This window comes from Balaenoptera acutorostrata, chromosome 5, assembly GCF_949987535.1.
Source record: "Balaenoptera acutorostrata chromosome 5, mBalAcu1.1, whole genome shotgun sequence".
Classification (NCBI taxonomy): domain Eukaryota; kingdom Metazoa; phylum Chordata; class Mammalia; order Artiodactyla; family Balaenopteridae; genus Balaenoptera; species Balaenoptera acutorostrata.
The window spans coordinates 66,199,326-66,219,893 of NC_080068.1; the positions used below are offsets into that span (position 1 = coordinate 66,199,326).

Consider the following 20,568-nt stretch of genomic DNA (forward strand, 5'->3'; position numbering starts at 1 on the left):
CCAAGCACTTAGTACAGCAAGCATCAAAATCCTTTAAAAAGGCATTTTGTGACACTGAAACTTCCCCTGATTACCAGAGATCAGTACATTATCCTTAGCATCTTCACCAACCTGCCCTTATGGAGCTGAGGATGAGACCTCTGAAGTACTCTTGGAGGGGAGCTCATACTACCGTACCGTTAACTCTGCCTACAAACTAGGGTCAAGCCCTTAGTGAGACTATGAGCAGAATACAAGCATGGCCAAAGGGTAAACGTAAAATGGATGACTGAGAAAGGAGTAGCAAAGGACTGGAGAAACACACTTGTAACCAAACACACTTGTAACTTGAAGGTAACAAACCAAGTCACACATCAATAACATATATTCGTGATAAATTCCCCATATATCCTTAGTCAGGCAGAAATTTTCATACTTCTTGTTATCGATTCCACCATGCCGATAAAATAAATGCTTGGAAATTCATTTTGCTTTTCGCTGATAAAAGAGTCTTGCAGGAGGGGAAAGAGGGTGAATCACTCATCAATTCAACAAGAAATATGCATTCTTTGCTGACTCACGATCTTCTAGGTCACTTGCTGCATCAGGACAGAATGCAATCCAGTTGTTCTGATGTTTCTCCAACTCACTCTCCCTTTTCTCTCAAGTCCACAAGTATCTAAGCCTTAGCACAACTGTTTATTTCCATTAACAAAGGAAGCAAAACCTTACTACAATATGGCTTATCACTTTCCCTTGGATTTCATTTTCATCTCAGACTTCCATTAGTAGAGTAAAATCCTTAAAATACTGCCCTAGCATTCAGTGACCAATGTAACTTAATCTTACTTTCCCTTCAATGCATCTTTTTCCAATTATGCGTGAAAATTTACTGATACCAGGCCTGCTACTGAGAATGGACATGTATATTACAACTGTTAAGGGGACCTGGGGTTTGGAAAAAATTACCACATAAAACTTCCTATAAAATTGTCTTCAGGTTGTTTCTCCCCTACCTCCACATCCACATTCCCAGAATGCAGATTATAGGAAGAGAGGATTTGGACTACTACCCACTGGATTGTTTACCCCAAATAAAGACTTCCACAACCTTTCTCCTTACCTAGGTTATCAGGGGGAAAATATTTTGAGAATTATTAATACACTTGCAGTTCCGGCCAAATAAATTTGGCTTCCTTGACATTTGATGTACCAAAAATAAACAAAGGCATAAAATGCTTTTTAAAACTTTATTTCAACATTAACTATGCATACAGAAATACACTCATATGGGTTAATAGAATGCAATTTAACTTATCCTACACAATTTGGACCAAAAACCTGGTACATGGTTTGCTTCCAAAAAAAAAAAAAAAAAAAGGATTTGCAATCTGGTTTATTTTTCATCTATTACAAATGTATATATATATAAAAAAGATACTCCATCAAATGCTGCTAAAGCAAACAGCAAGATCCTTGAGAAATTAACCTTTGGTTTGTCTCTGAAAAGTAACAGGTATTGCACTGTAAAACTTTACAAAACTGGTGCAACAAAACATTGTTGTAATGTTTCAATGCCAGTTCACAAAGTTCAATAACTAATGGATGTTGATGAGGGTGAGGAGAGCCTATGTATACATGTGAAAATATAAAAGGTATCCCATCTAGTTAATATTGCATGTAGATCCCGAATCAACTCAAACCAAGATTCAGATAATTTCTTAAATCTGAATTAACACTATCAGTCCAGTTCATCTGCTGAGGTCAAAAGGAAACTCTGCACAGTAGCTGTTTTCCTGATTTGTGCAAAAAAGAAAATTAAGTTTCTTCCCCAGCATTTTAGTCCAGAACTACAGCAAAGTATTTCATCCATTGTCAACATTCATGGGGTGAGAGGCAATGAGGTTACTTAGGCTTAAATCTGAATTAGCACTCAGATGCAAGAGTCCCCAAAGTTAAGGACCACACGACTTTAGAAGTGACTCTAAAAAATAAAATGGCCCTTCCTGGAAGACTAGAGCAAAACATCTAGCAATAGTTATAAGAAGTCTTATCAAAAAAATGTAGCCCTTTGTGAATTACACCTCAATCGAAAAAAAAAGAGCCCCAAAGAAGCAGCTCTGAAAAGAAGAAAAAAATATAACTTAAAATATCTTGAAAAGCAATGTGAATATAGGTGCAGAAGATAGTTAAAAGAGATCTATTTTTACAAGGCTACCTAGGATTAGGCTTATAATGTATTCTAAGTATTTCAACTTTCACTCTAATACTAAACATCAATTTATAAACAAGATGTTCACTTTTTATTCTGTTATAAAAAGGGAAAAGTCTAGCTTCAATCCTATCCAGTGGAGGGGAAACTGAGAAAACAAAAAGATTCAAACAGTCTCATGCAAATAGCACATTTTTCAAATGGAAGAACTCCCAACTAGACCAGAAGTTCATAATACTAATATACTTTTCAATGAAACAATTTTTAATAAGAACAAATACATGGCATTAAGGTTCAGAACCTAATATAGGCCTGACAATCAAGTCCTTGTTTTCTGGAGGAAAGGCCTCAAGTTCATTCAATTTCCAGTAACAATGTTTTCACAGATCACTTTAATAATAAGGGGTTTTAATTTCATTCACATTTTTGTTTTTGGAATTCTAGTTTTAAATCTAAATAAGAAAATTAGTCCAATTCCCCAGAAGTCATATTTTTTTCTTTTGAAGTGTCAAAGAATCCACAAAACCTCTTGCCCAAACTGATTCCCAATCTCCAATTTGAACTTAACACGAATATTTTCATATGTACTGTAAAAGGTAACTTTTTAACATAAAATGTATCCATGAATATTAAATCTAGTTGTTAGAAAGGTTTAACTAGCTTTATAATTTAAGTTTTAAAACATAAATATTTGCAGATTGATCTGTTTGACAATGATTGTCAGAGCTGAGAATTCACCTAGAATTCAACATCATTTACAAATCCTCATCATGCACACAAAACACACACCAGTAACAAACAACTTACTCATGTCTTGAGAAAATCTTCTGCTTCTTTAAATCTTTGGCCTCCCAGCCAATTCCAAGGTTCAAATGTCTTTTACCTTAAATTTCACTCTCAGGTTAATAAGTTTTCTACCCACACTTTAATACTTTTCCTAATCTTTCACATGTTGCATTGCCAAACTCTGAAACCTGCCTCAGAGATCACCAGACAAAAGAAAATAAATGAAATATAAAGTGGTTACTTCAGAATAGAACATGCGATGCGAGGATCAGAATCAAAGTTCCCTACTGGGATCATATCTTATTTTACTGTAATGAATAACTTGTCAGCAAGGAAAAAAACCTATGTTAGAGTCTTTCATATTCTTTGGTGACTGGCCAAAGAACCTACTAACAAATATGGGGTACATACCCTTTTCCATACAAAGCGGTCCTGTAGGAACACCAGAATAGCTTCTATTCATTTGAGGCCTCACCTGTAGAAAAAGGCTGTCCCGGGAAAGCCAGGACATCCCTGAGAAAGTATGATTTTTTAATCTGGACTGAACTTAACTTTCACCAGGCCTTTTTCATTGAATTCACAGGAAGTAGCAGCTGGTCTACCAGCACTCATACTACCTTTCTCATCCTAGGTTTTCCACGTAATTGCTATGGCTTTGGAATCTCACAAACTGATATCCTGTATAACTTGAAGGAGTAATTATGCCTCCTAATTCCAGATTGGCAGCTTCCAAATAAAAATTACAGTTCTTTATTCAGCGGAGTAGCCATATAAACACCAACCATCTATGAGAAGAGGTTTTCCTCTAAGATACGATTTAACACCGTACATTTAGGAAGTAAATCTACTAAAACAGACCAAAAGTTTACTTACGGTTGGTACTTGAGATAAAAATCCATTCAGTATAGAGCCTAGTGGTTTATTTATTGTAAAGTTCAAACTGAGAGCTGTGATTCACCACATCAATTTAAAATAAATAACTTATATGAAATACAGATTCTGGCATAGATATAAGATGTTAAAATCAAAATCAATGGACTGAACCTGCATCTTTCATTTGCTCACAAATTTGAACAGACTAATATTCTGCAAAAAAGACAATTGCAGCAGGGGAAAAGAAAACTGCTCTTTTGCAAACAAGACTTAAGCATCCCTCCAAAGAGGTCAAAATAAACATGCATATATAGATATAAAGTGTTACAACACAAATGCTATTTCTAGAAAAAATTTAACTGCATAGGTTAAAAACAACAATGTGCAACATCTTAAGGCATTAAAGCACCGAAAAAAAAAACAACCCACCAAAATCACTTTTTATGACGATTGACATACACAAAACACATATACTGATCAAAACTCAGGAAGTAAATACTTGGACTGATATAACGTCCATTGTTGGGAGAATTTCTCTTCAATTTAAATGTCTCTTCTCATCTCTAAAACAATTTTAAAGTGCTAACTTTATATAAAGCAGGCAAATTCTTCAAGTAATTTGCTATTTAAGTATGCTAATTTTTACAGAGCTAAACAAGGAACTAAGAATAAACTAAAGTGAAACAGGAAGATAGACATGAGGAAAAAACTCACAAGTTATAGCTGAACAAATCGATAGAATGCTCTAATAACACCTTGGCCTTCTGGGTTCAATTAAAAGCAAAAGCTAATAGATTTAGATGTCTGCTGGTTTATTACACTAACTCCCTTGGATTTGCTAAAATGTGTACATCAATAGGTACACGGATTCCTAAGGAAAAGAATGCCACTTAAAAATCAAGACTGGATACTAATTAAAGCAATTTTAAAAACAAAAGTTTGTCTACTACTACAAATGAATACAAAATGTCAGAGACCTTACAAACTAAGAACTGAAGCCTTGCCCAAAGTTTAATTACTCCTGCCCTTGAGCTGCCTCTTCAAGGAAGTATACATTAACCAAATGGCGATTGAGGTGTTTGCTGTAATCTTTTTCCTTTCTAAAAGAACGATCACAGAAGATACAAACAAAATCTCCCTCGGCCACTTTGACTGCCAAGGCTTCCTTTCCATTTTTTCTACTAGTCTCTTGTGGAACTGGCCGAGCCCCATTCAATCCAGAATCATCACTATCCTCTGACATGTTGTCACTTAGGTCACTTCCATCATGACTGTGGATGCCTTCGTCTTCATCCATTTCCTGAGACTCATTTACTGCCACGGTGACGGGAGGTGATGCCACAGTAGCTGTGGACACTGCTTCACATTTTTCTAGCGGTAGAGGAAGAAGTGGTGGTGAAGTTGGTTCTTCAACTGCCGAGTCTCTGCCGGGGGGATTCTCTGTTTTCTTCTCATCAGTGTCCCTCTTCATTTCACAAAGCATAGTGTCAGCCTGATGTTTACCATCTAAAGTTTCACCCTCTGGCATATTCAAGTTTTGTTCAGAGGATGAAATATTGGCAGATGCCTTGCTAACAGCAGCAAGACCAGCTAGACTCTGATCTGCCTCTTCTGCTTCCACTTTTTGAAGAGGAGCTTCTTTATGTCCTTCGCCTGCAGGGACTAATTTTTGGTCTTCTGACTCTTCCTCTTTTAGGTTTTCCTTTGGCAGAGGTGGTGATGGTGGTAAGAGATCCTGTGCACCGGCACTTTCCTTTAGAAGCTGCCTGTCTTTAACAGGCACTAAGCCAACTTCAATAAGGACTTGCTCCTTCTGCGCCATTTCACTCTGCATGTTGGGCTTTTCCTTCCCATTAGCTTTCTGAGGAGACCTTTTGGGCATCGGCTCCATGGGGGGAGGAGGCTCCACATGAACAGGCCCCTTCTGAACAACCTCGACCTCAGCGTGCCCCACGGCGGGGAGAGGAGGAGGAGGAGGAGGGGATGGGGGAGGAGGAGGAGGAGGAGGGGGCGGCAGCTCCGTCTGAGCAACCTCGACCTCAGCGTGCCCCACCGGGGGGAGAGGAGGAGGAGGGGGCGGCAGCTCCGTCTGAGCAACCTCGACCTCAGCGTGCCCCACGGCGGGGAGAGGAGGAGGAGGAGGAGGAGGAGGAGATGGGGGGGCAGCGGGAGGCGGCTCTGTCTGAACAGGTCCCACCTCAGCGGACTCCACGGGAGGAGCAGGCTCTATCTGAGCGGGCCTCCTCTGAGCAGGCTTGCTGCTTTTTTTACATGGTTTACTTCTCAGAGTTTTCTTCTTTGCACTGTTTTTCATGCAAATACTTTGCTTTTTATTCTCCTCTACTTTGCTGTCACCCTTTGGCACTTCCTGACTATTTCTGGATTTGCTTTCTGCCTTCTTTTTCTTTTTTGTCACAGGTTCCTCATCATTAACAGGTTCTTGTAAGGAACGGGCTTCAGCTTCTGTCTTCCTTTTGCTTTTCTTGCTTTTACAGCTTTTTTCTGAATTATTTCCTGGGTGCACATCCATTTCTTTAGCTTCCATTGCCGATTTGCGAGTTCTGGTAGTCACTTGGCTTGAGGCATTACTACAAGGCTTTTTCTCTTTTGAAACATTATCTTTTTTCTCCACTTTGACAGACCTCTCGTTTTTCTTCCCAGTCACATCCCCCTTCATTTTTGTCTGCTCTGTTTCTGTTTTCTCATTGGTGATTTTGTTATCAGGCAAGTCAGCCTCTCGCTTTTTGGTTTTCTTTAGTTTCACTTTTGAGACATCCATGGTCTTATTAGGACAAGTAGGATGCTTAGATTTGAAATGATACTGCAGATTACACTTCTTGGAAGCTGCGTAGTCGCATACAGGGCAGTTGAACTGCCGTGGATTAACATGTAGCTCCACGTGTTTTTTGAAGTTACTTCTATCTGCTGTTTTGTAGTCACAGTGTGGGCAGTTAAGAGGTTTAGGCCCATTGTGAACCTGTCTTGCGTGACGGGTTACTTCATGTTGATTAGAGGCCACATAACTGCACTGGTCACACTTAAATGGCTTCTCACCTGAAGGTAAACAAGAGATGTTGCAGAAGGCATACATTAAGAAATGAATTCAAGATTTACTCAAGCATACTTATAAGGAACTGGATATATGTAAAAAAACAAACAAACAAAAAAACCACCAAAACTATTTCTTGAAGACTTTATCATGCAAATTACATTTACCATATTTATTTGTATATCCTTCCTCTATCCCTTGACACTGATTCTCATAGCAAATGGGAGAATAATTCTCTCAGTTAATCACCATCTTCTAAAAAGTTCATCAAGCTAGGGCTCTCAAGCACTAATAAAGGACACAGATTCATCAAGAAATACACAATTACTGGAAAAGTGACTTGGGCTCTTGATGTTAATTTTGGGGCAAGGGCACTCAAAGAGATAAGATAATTTTAAAGTTTTTATGTTTAGTTAAAACAAATGTATAATGGAGTAGAACATAAAAATCCCATACATTTCAGATAAACCTTGAGGCTTCAAAAGAAATATTATACACTCTAGGCTACACTCCCAGACCTTCCGTGTGAAAGTCTTAAAAGAATGCTTTGGCTTCAGGGAGCAAAAGGATTTTTCTTTAAATTTAACTCTTTTGTGCATCGTGGCAACAGCCGAGTCAAGTTTCTCTTAGCAAACTTTTTCACTGCTGGAGTTTCTAGTCTACAGCAAAAATATAACAAGTCAGAAATCTTTTCTTGATTTTCTCCCACCTTCTTCTAAAGAATGGGCAAAGAAACTAGGTAAATGAAAAGGGGCATACAAATATATATGGTATATAAAACTAGCAAAGAAAGTAATAATCACAGGTACATACAAGACCAGAAGCCCACCCCCAACCCCCAAATTAAAGGCATTAAGATTAACTCATTCTACCTGAATACATACCCATCTAGATCACACTCTAGCAAATATTACCAAATGGTATCCATACCCCACTGGTCCAATGGAATGCATAGCAGAAAAATGGAAATTGACATTTATGAAAATTCATCTCTCAAACATTCTCAAATTCACATCAAATCTTATTTAATTTTTTCATAAAGCAAAACTACTCAGACATGAAGTAAAACCATGTAGACGGTAAGCTTTACATGATTAAAAAATGTCCGATGATAGAATACTCGATCACAAAAACAAAAACTTATCCACGTATGTCAGACTGTAAACGCAGCTAACTGGACAACTCTTCCCCACATTAGTCCACTAACAGATTCATAAATAGAGGCTTCTAACAACATGCTGCATTAGTCTATACCTGGCCCTATCTTGTCCTCTCCATTGAATGACTTTAATGGAGACAAACGTTTATTTAACATATATAGATACAGAATGAGGAAAAGATATGTGACATAACGGTTAAGAACTTGTTCTACAGTAAAAATACGTGGGGAGATCAAATATGGGCTCTGCAACTTACTGTGAAGTCTTGAGCAAGGTACTGAAAACTCTCTAAGGCTCAATTTCCTCATCTGTAAAGTATTCTTAAGTGTTGTGAGCTACAAATAATCTAATCCACATAGAGCTCTTAGCAAAGCACAGATAGCCAAGCAGTCAATACACATTACCTGTAAGTCATCACTTTTGGAATGAACTGGTAAGTTTTAGAATAGGTAAACAAAAGGGAAGATTTCATGTGCTTATCCTGCCTTAGTACATAAACCCTACTTTTGAGTAAACAAACAGCTGATAAATGGAGTTGATCTCCTCAGGAAAATATTTGTGCTCTTAAAAGAATTATAAAGAAAATGTCATCATTTTATAAGCCCTAATGAATGAGAGTATTTTCACAGCCAGCATCAAACAAGATGCAAGCCTCCACCTGTGAAACGGTCAGAGAATGGGAGTTCCTAGGACTCTGAATAAAACTGTGACATGATTTATTTGATTCATTCACCCCACCCCCATTTTTGCTTTATTGCCATCAAATCTTTCTTGTATTGGAAAATCAATTCATCAAGTTTAGCTTATTAATACCTAGCTGAATGAAAATTCTTTTGCCCTGTACCAACAGTTCTAACTTAATTCCCTTTTCCAGTTCTAGTAAAATTTACCTGCTTTTCATCTTTATAAATGTCAGATGTCTGTTTAATTCTTCCCAAATTAATTTATAGATGTAAGGCAAATTCAAAAAGGGAGTTTTATAAGCTTTACACATTCTTATCAAGAAGAGCCCAGAGGATTAAGGTTTTACTGAGCTCTGACCGCCACAGCAACAGTCAGCTCTACCCACCACCAGAGCCTCCCATCAAGCCTCTTAGATAGCCTCAACCACCAGAGGGCAGACAACAGAAGCAAGAAAAACTACAATCCTGCAGCCTGTGGTCCAAAAACCACAGTTACAGAAAGACAGAGAAGATGAAAAGGCAGAGGGCTATGTACCAGATGAAGGAACAAGAAAAAACCCCAGAAAAACAACTAAATGAAGTGGAGATAGGCAACCTTCCAGAAAAAGAATTCAGAATAATGATAGTGAAGATGATCCAGGACCTCGGAATAAGAATGGAGGCAAAGATTGAGAAGATGCAAGAAATGATTAACAAAGACCTAGAAGAATTAAAGAACAAACAAACAGAGATGACCAATACAATAACTGAAATGAAAACTACACTAGAAGGAATCAATAGCAGAATAACTGAGGCAGAAGAACAGATAAGTGACCTGGAAGACAGAATGGTGGAATTCACTGCTGCAGAACAGACTAAAGAAAAAAGAATGAAAAGAAATGAAGACAGCCTAAGAGACCTCTGGGACAACATTAAACGCAACAACATTCGCATTATAGGGGTCCCAGAAGGAGAAGAGAGAGAGAAAGGACCAGAGAAAATATTTGAAGAGATTATAGTCGAAAACTTCCCTAACATGGGAAAGGAAATAGCCACCCAAGTCCAGGAAGCGCAGAGAGTCCCATACAGAATAAACCCAAGGAGAAACACGCCGAGACACATAGTAATCAAAGTGGCAAAAATTAAAGACAAAGAAAAATTACTGAAAGCAGCAAGGGAAAAACGACAAATAACATACAAGGGAACTCCCATAAGGTTAACAGCTGATTTCTCAGCAGAAACTCTGCAAGCCAGAAGGGAGTGGCATGATATACTTAAAGTGATGAAAGGGAAGAACCTACAACCAAGATTACTCTACCCGGCAAGGATCTCATTCAGATTCGATGGAGAAATCAAAAGCTTTACAGACAAGCAAAAGCTAAGAGAATTCAGCACCACCAAACCAGCTCTACAACAAATGCTAAAGGAACTTCTCTAAGTGGGAAACACAAGAGAAGAAAAGGACCTACAAAAACAAACCCAAAACAATTAAGAAAATGGTCATAGGAACATACATATCGATAATTACCTTAAATGTGAATGGATTAAATGCCCCAACCAAAAGACATAGACTGGCTGAATGGATACAAAAACAAGACCCATATATATGCTGTCTACAAGAGACCCACTTCAGACCTAGGGACACATACAGACTGAAAGTGAGGGGATGGAAAAAGATATTCCATGCAAATGGAAATCAAAAGAAAGCTGGAGTAGCTATACTCATATCAGATAAAATAGTCTTTAAAATAAAGAATGTTACAAGAGACAAGGAAGGACACTACATAATGATCCAGGGATCAATCCAAGAAGAAGATATAACAATTATAAATATATATGCACCCAACATAGGAGCACCTCAATACATAAGGCAACTGCTAACAGCTATAAAAGAGGAAATCGACAGTAACACAATAATAGTGGGGGACTTTAACACCTCACTTACACCAATGGACAGATCATCCAAAATGAAAATAAATAAGGAAACACAAGCTTTAAATGACACAATAGACCAGATAGATTTAATTGATATATATAGGACATTCCATCCAAAAACGGCAGATTACACATTCTTCTCAAGTGCGCACAGAACATTCTCCAGGATAGATCACATCTTGGGTCACAAATCAAGCCTCAGTAAATTTAAGAAAATTGAAATCATATCAAGCATCTTTTCTGACCACAACGCTATGAGATTAGAAATGAATTACAGGGAAAAAAACGTAAAAAAGACAAACACATGGAGGTTAAACAATACGTTACTAAAACTACCCAATAATGCTGATCTAATAAAATGGTTTTGAGCAACTAGAAGTGTGGCATAATGTTGGTATTTAGAACAAACTAAGTTAACAAGACAGAGTTCTTGGAGATCTATAATAAAAAATTTAAAATATCAAAAAAAAAAAAAAAAAAAAAAAAGAAGAGCCCAGAAAGAGTAACAAGGGAAATTTTAATTAGTGAGTAACAGGGGCATACTACTCAGCAATAAATATGGAGTTCTGAAAAGGCAGCATGAAATCAATCTCAAAAATATTTTACAGAAAGATGTTACATTTTTTAACATAAGTCAGAGTATCAGTTGAGGGGGGACTATGGGAGTACTGACTAGAAAGGGTAAGGAGGGAACTTTTCTGAAGGTGGTAAAACATTTCATGTCTCCACCTAGATGGTAGTCAAACAAGAGAAAACATACATAAAGTCACTGCCCCATATACCTAAGATGCGTGCATTTTTGTATGTGTAAATTAAACCTTAATAAAAATTATTAAAAAATTATTCTAGGGACTTCCCTGGCAGTCCAGTGGTTAAGACTCTGAGCTCCCAATGCAAGGGGCACGGGTTCGATCACTGGTCGGGGGAACTAAGATCTTACATGCTGCCTGGCGTGGCCAAAAAAAAAAAAATCTAAAATTCATAAAAAGACTCTCAAACCATAAAATGTGTCAAATGACACAGCTATTAAATAGTGCCTCCACGGAATTCCCTGCTGGTCCAGCAGTTAGGACTCTGCGCTTCCACTGCAGGGGGTACATGTTCAATCCCTGGTTGGGGAACTAAGATCCTGAAAGCTGCGCAGCCAAAAAAAAAAGTGCCTCCATAGTAACCATCAAGTATTCGGTGAGAGGAAAATAATTTTTGCTGAAGAAAGTATTTTTTTCATCTTAAAAAGAGTTATCCTGAGAAGATAAACAAAACTGATAAACCATTAGCCAGACTCATCAAGAAAAAAAGGGAAAAGAATCAGGCTTCCCTGGTGGCACAGTGGTTGAGAGTCTGCCTGCCAATGCAGGGGACACGGGTTCGAGCCCTGGTCTGGGAAGATCCCACATGCCGTGGAGCAACTAGGCCCGTGAGCCACAATTACTGAGCCTGCGCATCTGGAGCCTGTGCTCCGCAACAAGAGAGGCCACGATAGTGAGAGGCCCGCGCACCACGATGAAGAGTGGCCCCTGCTCGCCGCAACTAGAGGAAGCCCTCGCATAAAAAACAAAGACCCAACACAGCCAAAAATAAATAAATAAATAAATAATTTTTTTTAAAAAGGGAAAAGAATCAAATCAATAGAATTAGAAATGAAAAAGGAGAAGTAACAACTGACACTGTAGAAATACAAAGGATCATGAGAGATGACTACAAGCAACTATATGCCAATAAAATGGACCACCTGGAAGAAACGGACAAATTCTTAGAAAAGCACAACCTTCCGAGACTGAACCAGGAAGAAATAAAAAATATAAACAGACCAATCACAACCACTGAAATTGAGACTGAGATTAAAAATCTTCCAACAAACAAAAGCCCAGGACCAGATGGCTTCACAGGCAAATTCTGTCAAACATTTAGAGAAGAGCTAACACCTATCCTTCTCAAACCCTTCCAAAATACAGCAGAGGGAGGAACACTACCAAACTCATTCTACAAGGCCACCATCACCCTGATACCAAAACCAGACAAAGATGTCACAAAGAAAGAAAACTACAGGCTAATATCACTGATGAACAGATTTACAAAAATCCTCAACAAAATACTAGCAAACAGAATCCAACAGCATGTTAAAAGGATCATACACCATGATCAAGTGGGGTTTATTCCAGGAATGCAAGGATTCTTCAATATACCCAAATCAATCAATGATACACCATATTAACAAACTGAAGGAGAAAAACCATATGATCATCTCAATAGATGCAGAAAAAGCTTTCAACAAAATTCAACACCAATTTATGATAAAAACCCTCCAGAAAGTAGGCACAGAGGGAACTTACCTCAACATAATAAAGGCTATATATGACAAACCCCCAGCCAACATCATTCTCAATGGTGAAAAAATAAAACCATTTCCTCTAACATCAGGAACAAGACAAGGTTCTCCACTCTCACCAGTGTTATTCAACAGTTTTGGAAGTTTTAGCCACAGCAATCAGAGAAGACAAAGAAATAAAAGGAATACAAATTGGAAAAGAAGAAGTAAAGCTGTCACTGTTTGCAGATGACATGATACTATACATAGAGAATCCTAAAGATGCTACCAGAAAACTACTAGAGCTAATCAATGAATTTGGTAAAGTAGCAGGATACAAAATTAATGCACAGAAATCTCTTGCATTCCTATACACTAATGATGAAAAATCTGAAAGAGAAATGAAGGAAACACTCCCATTTACCACTGCAACAAAAAAAATATAATACCTAGGAATAAACCTACCTAAGGAGACAAAAGACCTGTATGCAGAAAACTATAAGACACTGATGAAAGAAATTAAAGATGATACAAACAGATGGAGAGATATACAATGTTCTTGGATTGGAAGAATCAGCATTGTGAAAATGACTCTACTACCCAAAGCAATCTACAGATTCAATGCAATCCCTATCAAACTACCAATGGCATTTTTCACAGAACTAGAACAAAAATTTCACAATTTGTATGGAAACACAAAAGACCCTGAATAGCCAAAGCAATCTTGAGAAAGAAAAACGGAGCTGGAGGAATCAGGCTTCCTGACTTCAGACTATACTACAAAGCTACAGTAATCAAGATAGTATGGTACTGGCACAAAAACAGAAATATAGATCAATGGAACAGGATAGAAAGACCAGAGATAAACCCAAGCACATATGGTCACCTTATTTTTGATAAAGGAGGCAAGAATATACAATGGAGAAAAGACAGCCTCTTCAATAAGAGGTGCTGGGAAAACTGACAGCTACATGTAAAAGAATGAAATTAGAACACTCCCTAACACCATACACAAAAATAAACTCAAAATGGATTAAAGACCTAAATGTAAGATCAGACACTATAAAACTCTTAGAGGAAAACATAGGCAGAACGCCCTATGACATAAATCACAGCAAGATCCTTTTTGACCCACCTCCTAGAGAAATGGAAATAAAAACAAAAATAAACAAATGGGACCTAATGAAACTTAAAAGCTTTTACACAGCAAAGGAAACCATAAACAAGACGAAAAGACAACCCTCAGAATGGGAGAAAATATTTGCAAACAAAGCAACTGACAAAGGATTATTCTCCAAAATTTACAAGCAGCTCATGCAGCTCAACATCAAAAAAACAAACACCCCAAACCAAAAATGGGCAGAAGACCTAAATAGACATTTCTCCAAAGAAGATATACAGATCACCAACAAACACATGAAAGGATGCTCAACATCACTAATCATTAGACAAATGCAAATCAAAACTACAATGAAGTATCACCTCACAGAATGGCCATCATCAAAAAATCTACAAATAATAAATGCTGGAGAGGGTGTGGAGAAAAGGGAACCCTCTTGCACTGCTGCTGGGAATGTAAATTGATACAGCCACTATGGAGAACAGTATGGAGATTCCTTAAAAAACTAAAAATAGGGCTTCCCTGGTGGTGCAGTGGTTAAGAATCCGCCTGCCAATGCAGGGGACATGAGTTTGAGTCCTGGTCCGGGAAGATCTCACATGCCACAGAGGAACTAAGTCTGTGCTCCAGAACTACTGAGCCTGCGCTCTAAAGCCCGCAAGCCACAACTACTGAAGCCCGTGTGCCTAGAGCCCATGCTCCGCAACAAGAGAAGCCACCGCAATGAGAAGCCTGCTCACCGCAACGAAGAGTAACCCCCGCTCACCACAACTAGAGAAAGCCCGCGTGCAGCAACAAAGACCCAATGCAGCCAAAAAGAAATAAATAAAATAAATAAATAAAAAGTTAAAGGAAAAAAAACTAAAAATAGAACTACCATACGACCCAGCAATCCCACTACTGGGAATATACCCTGAGAAAACCATAATTCAAAAAGAGTCATGTACCACAATGTTCATTGCAGCTCTATTTACAACAGACAGGACATGGAAGCAACCTAAGTGTCTATCGAGAGATGAATGGATAGAGAAGATGTGGCACATACATACAATGGAATATTATTCAGCCATAGAAAGAAATGAAATTGAGTTATTTGTAGTAAGGTGGATGGACCTAGAGTCTGTCATACAGAGTGAAATGCCAGAAAGAGAATAACAAATACCATATGCTAACATATATATATAGAATCTAAAAAAAAAAAAAAAAGGTTCTGAAGAACCTAGCGGCAGGACAGGAATAAAGACGCAGACGTAGAGAATGGACTTGAGGACACAGGGAAGGGGAAGGGGAAGCTGGGATGAAGTGAGAGAGTGGCATGGACATATATAGACTACCAAATGTAAAATCAATAGCTAGTGGGAAGCAGCCACATAGCATAGGGAAATCAGCTCGGTGCTTTGTGACCACCTAGAGGGGTAGGATAGGGAGGGTGGGAGGGAGACACAAGACAGAGGAGATATGGGGATATATGTATATGTATGGCTGACTCACTTTGTTATAAAGCAGAAACTAACACACTGTTGTAGAGCAATTATACTCCAATAAAGATGTTAAAAAAAAAGAGTAGTCCGTGAAAAAACTTAGTAAGATGTCAATTCCCTTTAACAAACATTCACTGTGCTCACAGTGGGAAATGAATTCCTACGTTAGCAGGATGCGGGAACTATCCAGTGTGATACCTACAAAAATATTACAAAGGCAAATACAAACTGGATGTATTTCCTCCAGTATGAAATATTTCATCCAAGATGAAATGGTAACATATCTACTGAGAAAAGGGAAGGAAGAGTTGTGGATCAGGTCAATATCTCTAGGATCACCCAAGGGTCAGTGTGGCCAAAATGAAATAATTATCCATTCAAGAGCACCTATGCTAATATTGACTTTTTAACTTTGTCATCTATATACCTTCATAATGGGGACCAATTCTGGATGGTGACCATGATTATTTCAGTTCTAGAGTGGATAAATCTCTCACTTGTTATAGTCCTGTATTTTATTTATTATAGGTTAATAAATTGGGATCCTGGATTATCAGTCATTCCTTAAAGTTTGGCTTTTGTTAATCAATCCTCAGAAACCTTATCAACTCTCAAGAGAACAAACCCAAATTTCAGGGAAGCAGCTAAGTAGGAATCCCTGGAACCCAGCAACCACACACTGAAATTATTAAAGGTATATAAATATCCAAATTATATTAAAAATAAATCACAAATAATGACCCAGTTCCAGGTCTAGAAGAACTTCTTTATAATGGTAGTTTACTAAAAATGATAGAAAAATTCCGATTTCTTACCAACCTGAATGAGTACGCATATGTCTGGTTAGATGAGTTTTCTGAGAACTTGAATAAGGACAAAGCTCACATTTATACGGACGTTCTCCTACAAAAATATAATGATTAATGTTCAAATAATAAAATAAGGCAAATACAATTCTCACTAACAATACATACATTATTCAATACTAAGCATTTTTTAACAAGAATTTTTTCTCCCTATTCCTGGCAAAATGGCCAATTTCTATCATTTATTGGAACAGTAAATGATTTAATTCAGAATACACATAACTACATTATTTCTGCTTTGCTGAAGAAAAAGTATCATTGGCTTTCTGAATTCTCACAGCCCTTTTAATTTTCACAGTAATGCTACATGTGTAATAGCAAATATTAAGAACTGAAAAATTATCTGATCAGGTATCAAGCAACTTTTTAAAATCAGAATTATCCTTAAAAAAAAACATGTACCCAAATTTTCTGATGCTATGGCTTGGGTAATTTTTTGGATCCTTGTAAATGATAAATCTACCATTTTAAATTGTTAGCTTAAAGCAATAACATTTTTGAGTGGGGAGGCTATTGTTTTAAGCTAAAAATTTCAAGTGGTAAATAGAAGTTTTATAGAAGACTCAGGTCAATTTTTTTTTTTCTTTTTTAAATTTATGTATTTTTTGGCTGCGTTGGGGTCTTCGTTGCTGTGTGCGGGCTTTCTCTAGTTGCGGCAAGCAGGAGCTACTCTTTGTTGTGGTGCACAGGCTTCTCATTACGGTGGCTTCTCTTGTTGTGGAGCACGGGCTCTAGGCATGCAGGCTTCAGTAGTTGTGGCTCATGGGCTCTAGCACACAGGCTCAGTAGTTGTGGCTCACGGGCTTAGTTGCTCTGCGGCATGTGGGATCTTCCCGGACCAGGGTTCATACCCATGTCCCCTATATTGACAGGTGGATTCTTAACCACTGTGCCACCAGGGAAGTCCCAGACTCAGATCAGTTTTAAATTATACTCATAAAGCCACCGGGACAGCGACCAGCTGACAATAAGAGACCAGTGATTTACTACTAAAGAATTTAAGACTCAAAGGCAGAAAATGTGTGTTTTTTGGACATGGGTTGTCGACCACAAAATATACTGAAAAAAACACCTTGACAATCTGTTTTTGTCTATTTTTTGGCCACAAGATAATAAGTATGACTTCAGGCAAGCCTCCTCATCTATAACAGTAACACTACCTTCATTTTCTAGAATTGTGAGAATTTAAGATAATACATGTAGAGCATTCAACCTGTGCCTGGCACGTAAAGCCCTCAATAAACACCAGTTATTATTTTCTCTATATTATACATTACAGTAATAGATGTATTTAATAACATGGGACAAGGAAAGGAATAGACAGAGTGAAGAAAAAAAAAAGAATGTGGTGATAAGTGTGAAATGTGTTCCTAATAACTGTTCAGCTGTTATTAGCTTGTACTATAGATTAGACATAAATAGCTCATGGTAACAGAATGCCTACTTTAGCCTGGATGAATTTTAAGATAGCTTAAAAAATGTTGAATGTATTTTTGTAAAAAAAGATACATAATTGGCCAATAAGCACATGAAAAGATGCACAGTATCATTAGCCACGAGAGAAACTAAATCAAAACCACAGTGAGATGAAGATTTCACACCCACCAAGATGGCTATAATCAAAATAACAGATGTTAACATTTATTTGTTAGGTTGTGGAGAATTTGGAACCCTGATACAGTGCTTGTGGGACTGTACAACAGTGCAGCCACTCTGGAAAACAGTTTGCCAGTCCCTCAAATGATTAAACATAATTACCATATGGCCTAGCAATTCCACTTCTAGGTGTACATTTACCCAAGAGAAATAAAAACATATGTCTACACAAAAACTTGTATATGAATGGTCACAGCAGCATTACTCATAATATCCAAAAAGTGGAAATAATCCAAAAATCCATTAACTGATGAATAGATAAACAAAATGTTGCTTACCCATACAAGAGAGTATTATTTGGCAGTAAAAGGAAAACAAGTACTGTACATAGGACATGGATGAACCTTGAAGACATTATACTAAGTGGAAGTAGGTAGCCACTGAGGGCCACATATTAGATGATTCCATTGATATGAAATGTTCAGAACAGGCCAATCTACAGTGAATTGTATGGTACATCAATTGTGTATCAGTCAAGCTGTTACCAAAAGAAGTTAACGGAAAAAAAATTTGATACCCTTACAGATTAACATGAAGGATCAACTAAGGATAATTTACTTTTAAATTCTTCGTAATGAAACAAATTGCTTCTGCCTGTGCAACTCACCAAAATAGGCATAAATACTCTAGAAGCGCTAGTAATTTATCAGTCACACATATGGGCAAAAACGTCATCTTTTAAAGTAGAATTTGTGAGGACTTCCCTGGTGGCGCAGTGGTTAAGAATCCACCTGCCAATGCAGGGGACACGGGTTTGAGCCCTGGTCCAGGAAAATCCCACATGCAGCAGAGCAACTAAGCCCGTGCACCACAACTGCTGAGCCTGCGCTCTGGAGCCCGAGAGCCACAACTACTGAGCCTGCACACCACAACTACTGAAGCCCGTGTGCCTAGAGCCCGTGCTCCACAACAAGAGAAGCCACCACAATGAGAAGCCCACACACCACAACAAAGAGTAGCCCCCGCTCGCTGCAACTAGAGAAAGCCCACACGCAGCAACAAAGACCCAATGCAGCCAAAATATAAATAAATAAATACGTTTAAAAAACAAAAAATGAATGCACTAAAGTAAAATTTGTGAACTGGTTAGATATCAAAACCACAAAATGAAAACTCTTTTGATTGAAGACTCAAATGGAAATCCTCAGCCCCCTACCGTGATGATTACCTATAAAAAGAGACTCAGAAGTTTGAATCTTAGTTGTATGTGACCATGGGCACATCACTTTAGGCTATCAAGCCTGAAGTTCTCCCTCAGTAAACACCCAGTTTTCCTCATTAAATTGTTCTGAAGATTAGCAGAGAGTAGAAGAAAGCACCTAACACTGAGCACTCAATACAGGAACATAAGACACCCACTAAGTGAACCTGAAAAGTAGGCTACCTAAGTGAGAAATAAGAAACAAGCGATTCCTGCTGATGATCACTTCTTATCTCCTCTGCTCTTCAGCACTAGATGAATTAATTTTTCCATAAATACAATTTTCAGAACCATGCGTTTAATACCACTGATACTCTCAGAATTTACATAATCAAAATACTATCCTTCTATTTATACACCAACAAATTGTTTTGAAATCTTTTTCTTTTAAAAAACCACAAATTAGGTAATACTGGGGGAAAAAGCTTTTTAAAAGTATTAAGACAGGGACTTCCCTCCTGGTGCAGTGGTTAAGAATCCACCTTCCAATGCAGGGACGTGGGTTCAATCCCTGGTCCGGGAACTAAGATCCCACATACCACAGGGCAACTGAGCCTGAGCTCCACCAACTAATGAGCCCGTGTACCACAACTGCAGAGCCCACGCGCTCTGGAGCCCCTGCACCACAACTAGAGAGAAGCCCACACACCGCAATGAAAGATCCCACATGCCACAACTAAGACCCAACACAGACAAAAATAAAATAAATAAATAAATAAATATTTTTTTTTAAAAAAAATGTATTAAGGCCAGGACTTCCCTGGTGGTGCAGTGGTTAAGAATCCGGCTGCCAATGCAGGGGATACAGGTTCGATCCCTGGTCCAGGAAGATCCCACGTGCCACGGAGCAACTAAGCCCGTGCGCCACAAATACTGAGTCTGCACTCTAGAGCCCACGAGCCACAACTACTATGCCTGCGTGCTGCAACTACTGAAGTCCGCGCGCCTAGAGCATGTGCTCCGCAACAAGAGAAGCCACCGCAATGAGAAGCCCGCGCACTGCAGTGAAGAGTAGCCCCCGCTTACCACGACTAAAGAAAGCCCATGTGCAGCAACCAAGACCCAATGCAGCCAAAAAATTTTTTAATTAATTTAAAAAACACATAAATAAAAAAATTTTTTAAATAAAAAATGTATTAAGACCAAATAAGTTTAACACTAAAATGAAATGAGATATGTACAACCAATGTTAGCTATGTAAGTCATAACCTTATTGTGGAAATAGCAACTTTAATGTGGAGAAAAAGTTCAGTAATGAATGATGAAGTATATAAAATATA

General features: G+C 38.1%; 1 protein-coding gene across 4 annotated transcripts in view; it reads right to left on the bottom strand.

Moving 5' to 3' along the window:
- Positions 1-1,224: 1,224 nt before the first annotated feature.
- The window catches only part of LOC103008872 (RE1-silencing transcription factor-like), a 43,160-nt gene continuing 23,816 nt past the window's right edge, over positions 1,225-20,568 (bottom strand). For all 4 annotated transcript variants that reach the window (XM_057546439.1, XM_057546441.1, XM_057546440.1 and 1 more), the window contains exons 3-4: positions 16,385-16,468; positions 1,225-6,904 (exon numbers count right to left, since the gene is read on the bottom strand). In XM_057546439.1, the coding sequence (XP_057402422.1) occupies positions 4,866-6,904; positions 16,385-16,468 (2,123 nt within the window). In that variant the 3' untranslated portion in view covers positions 1,225-4,865. The remainder of the gene's footprint in view (positions 6,905-16,384; positions 16,469-20,568) is intronic.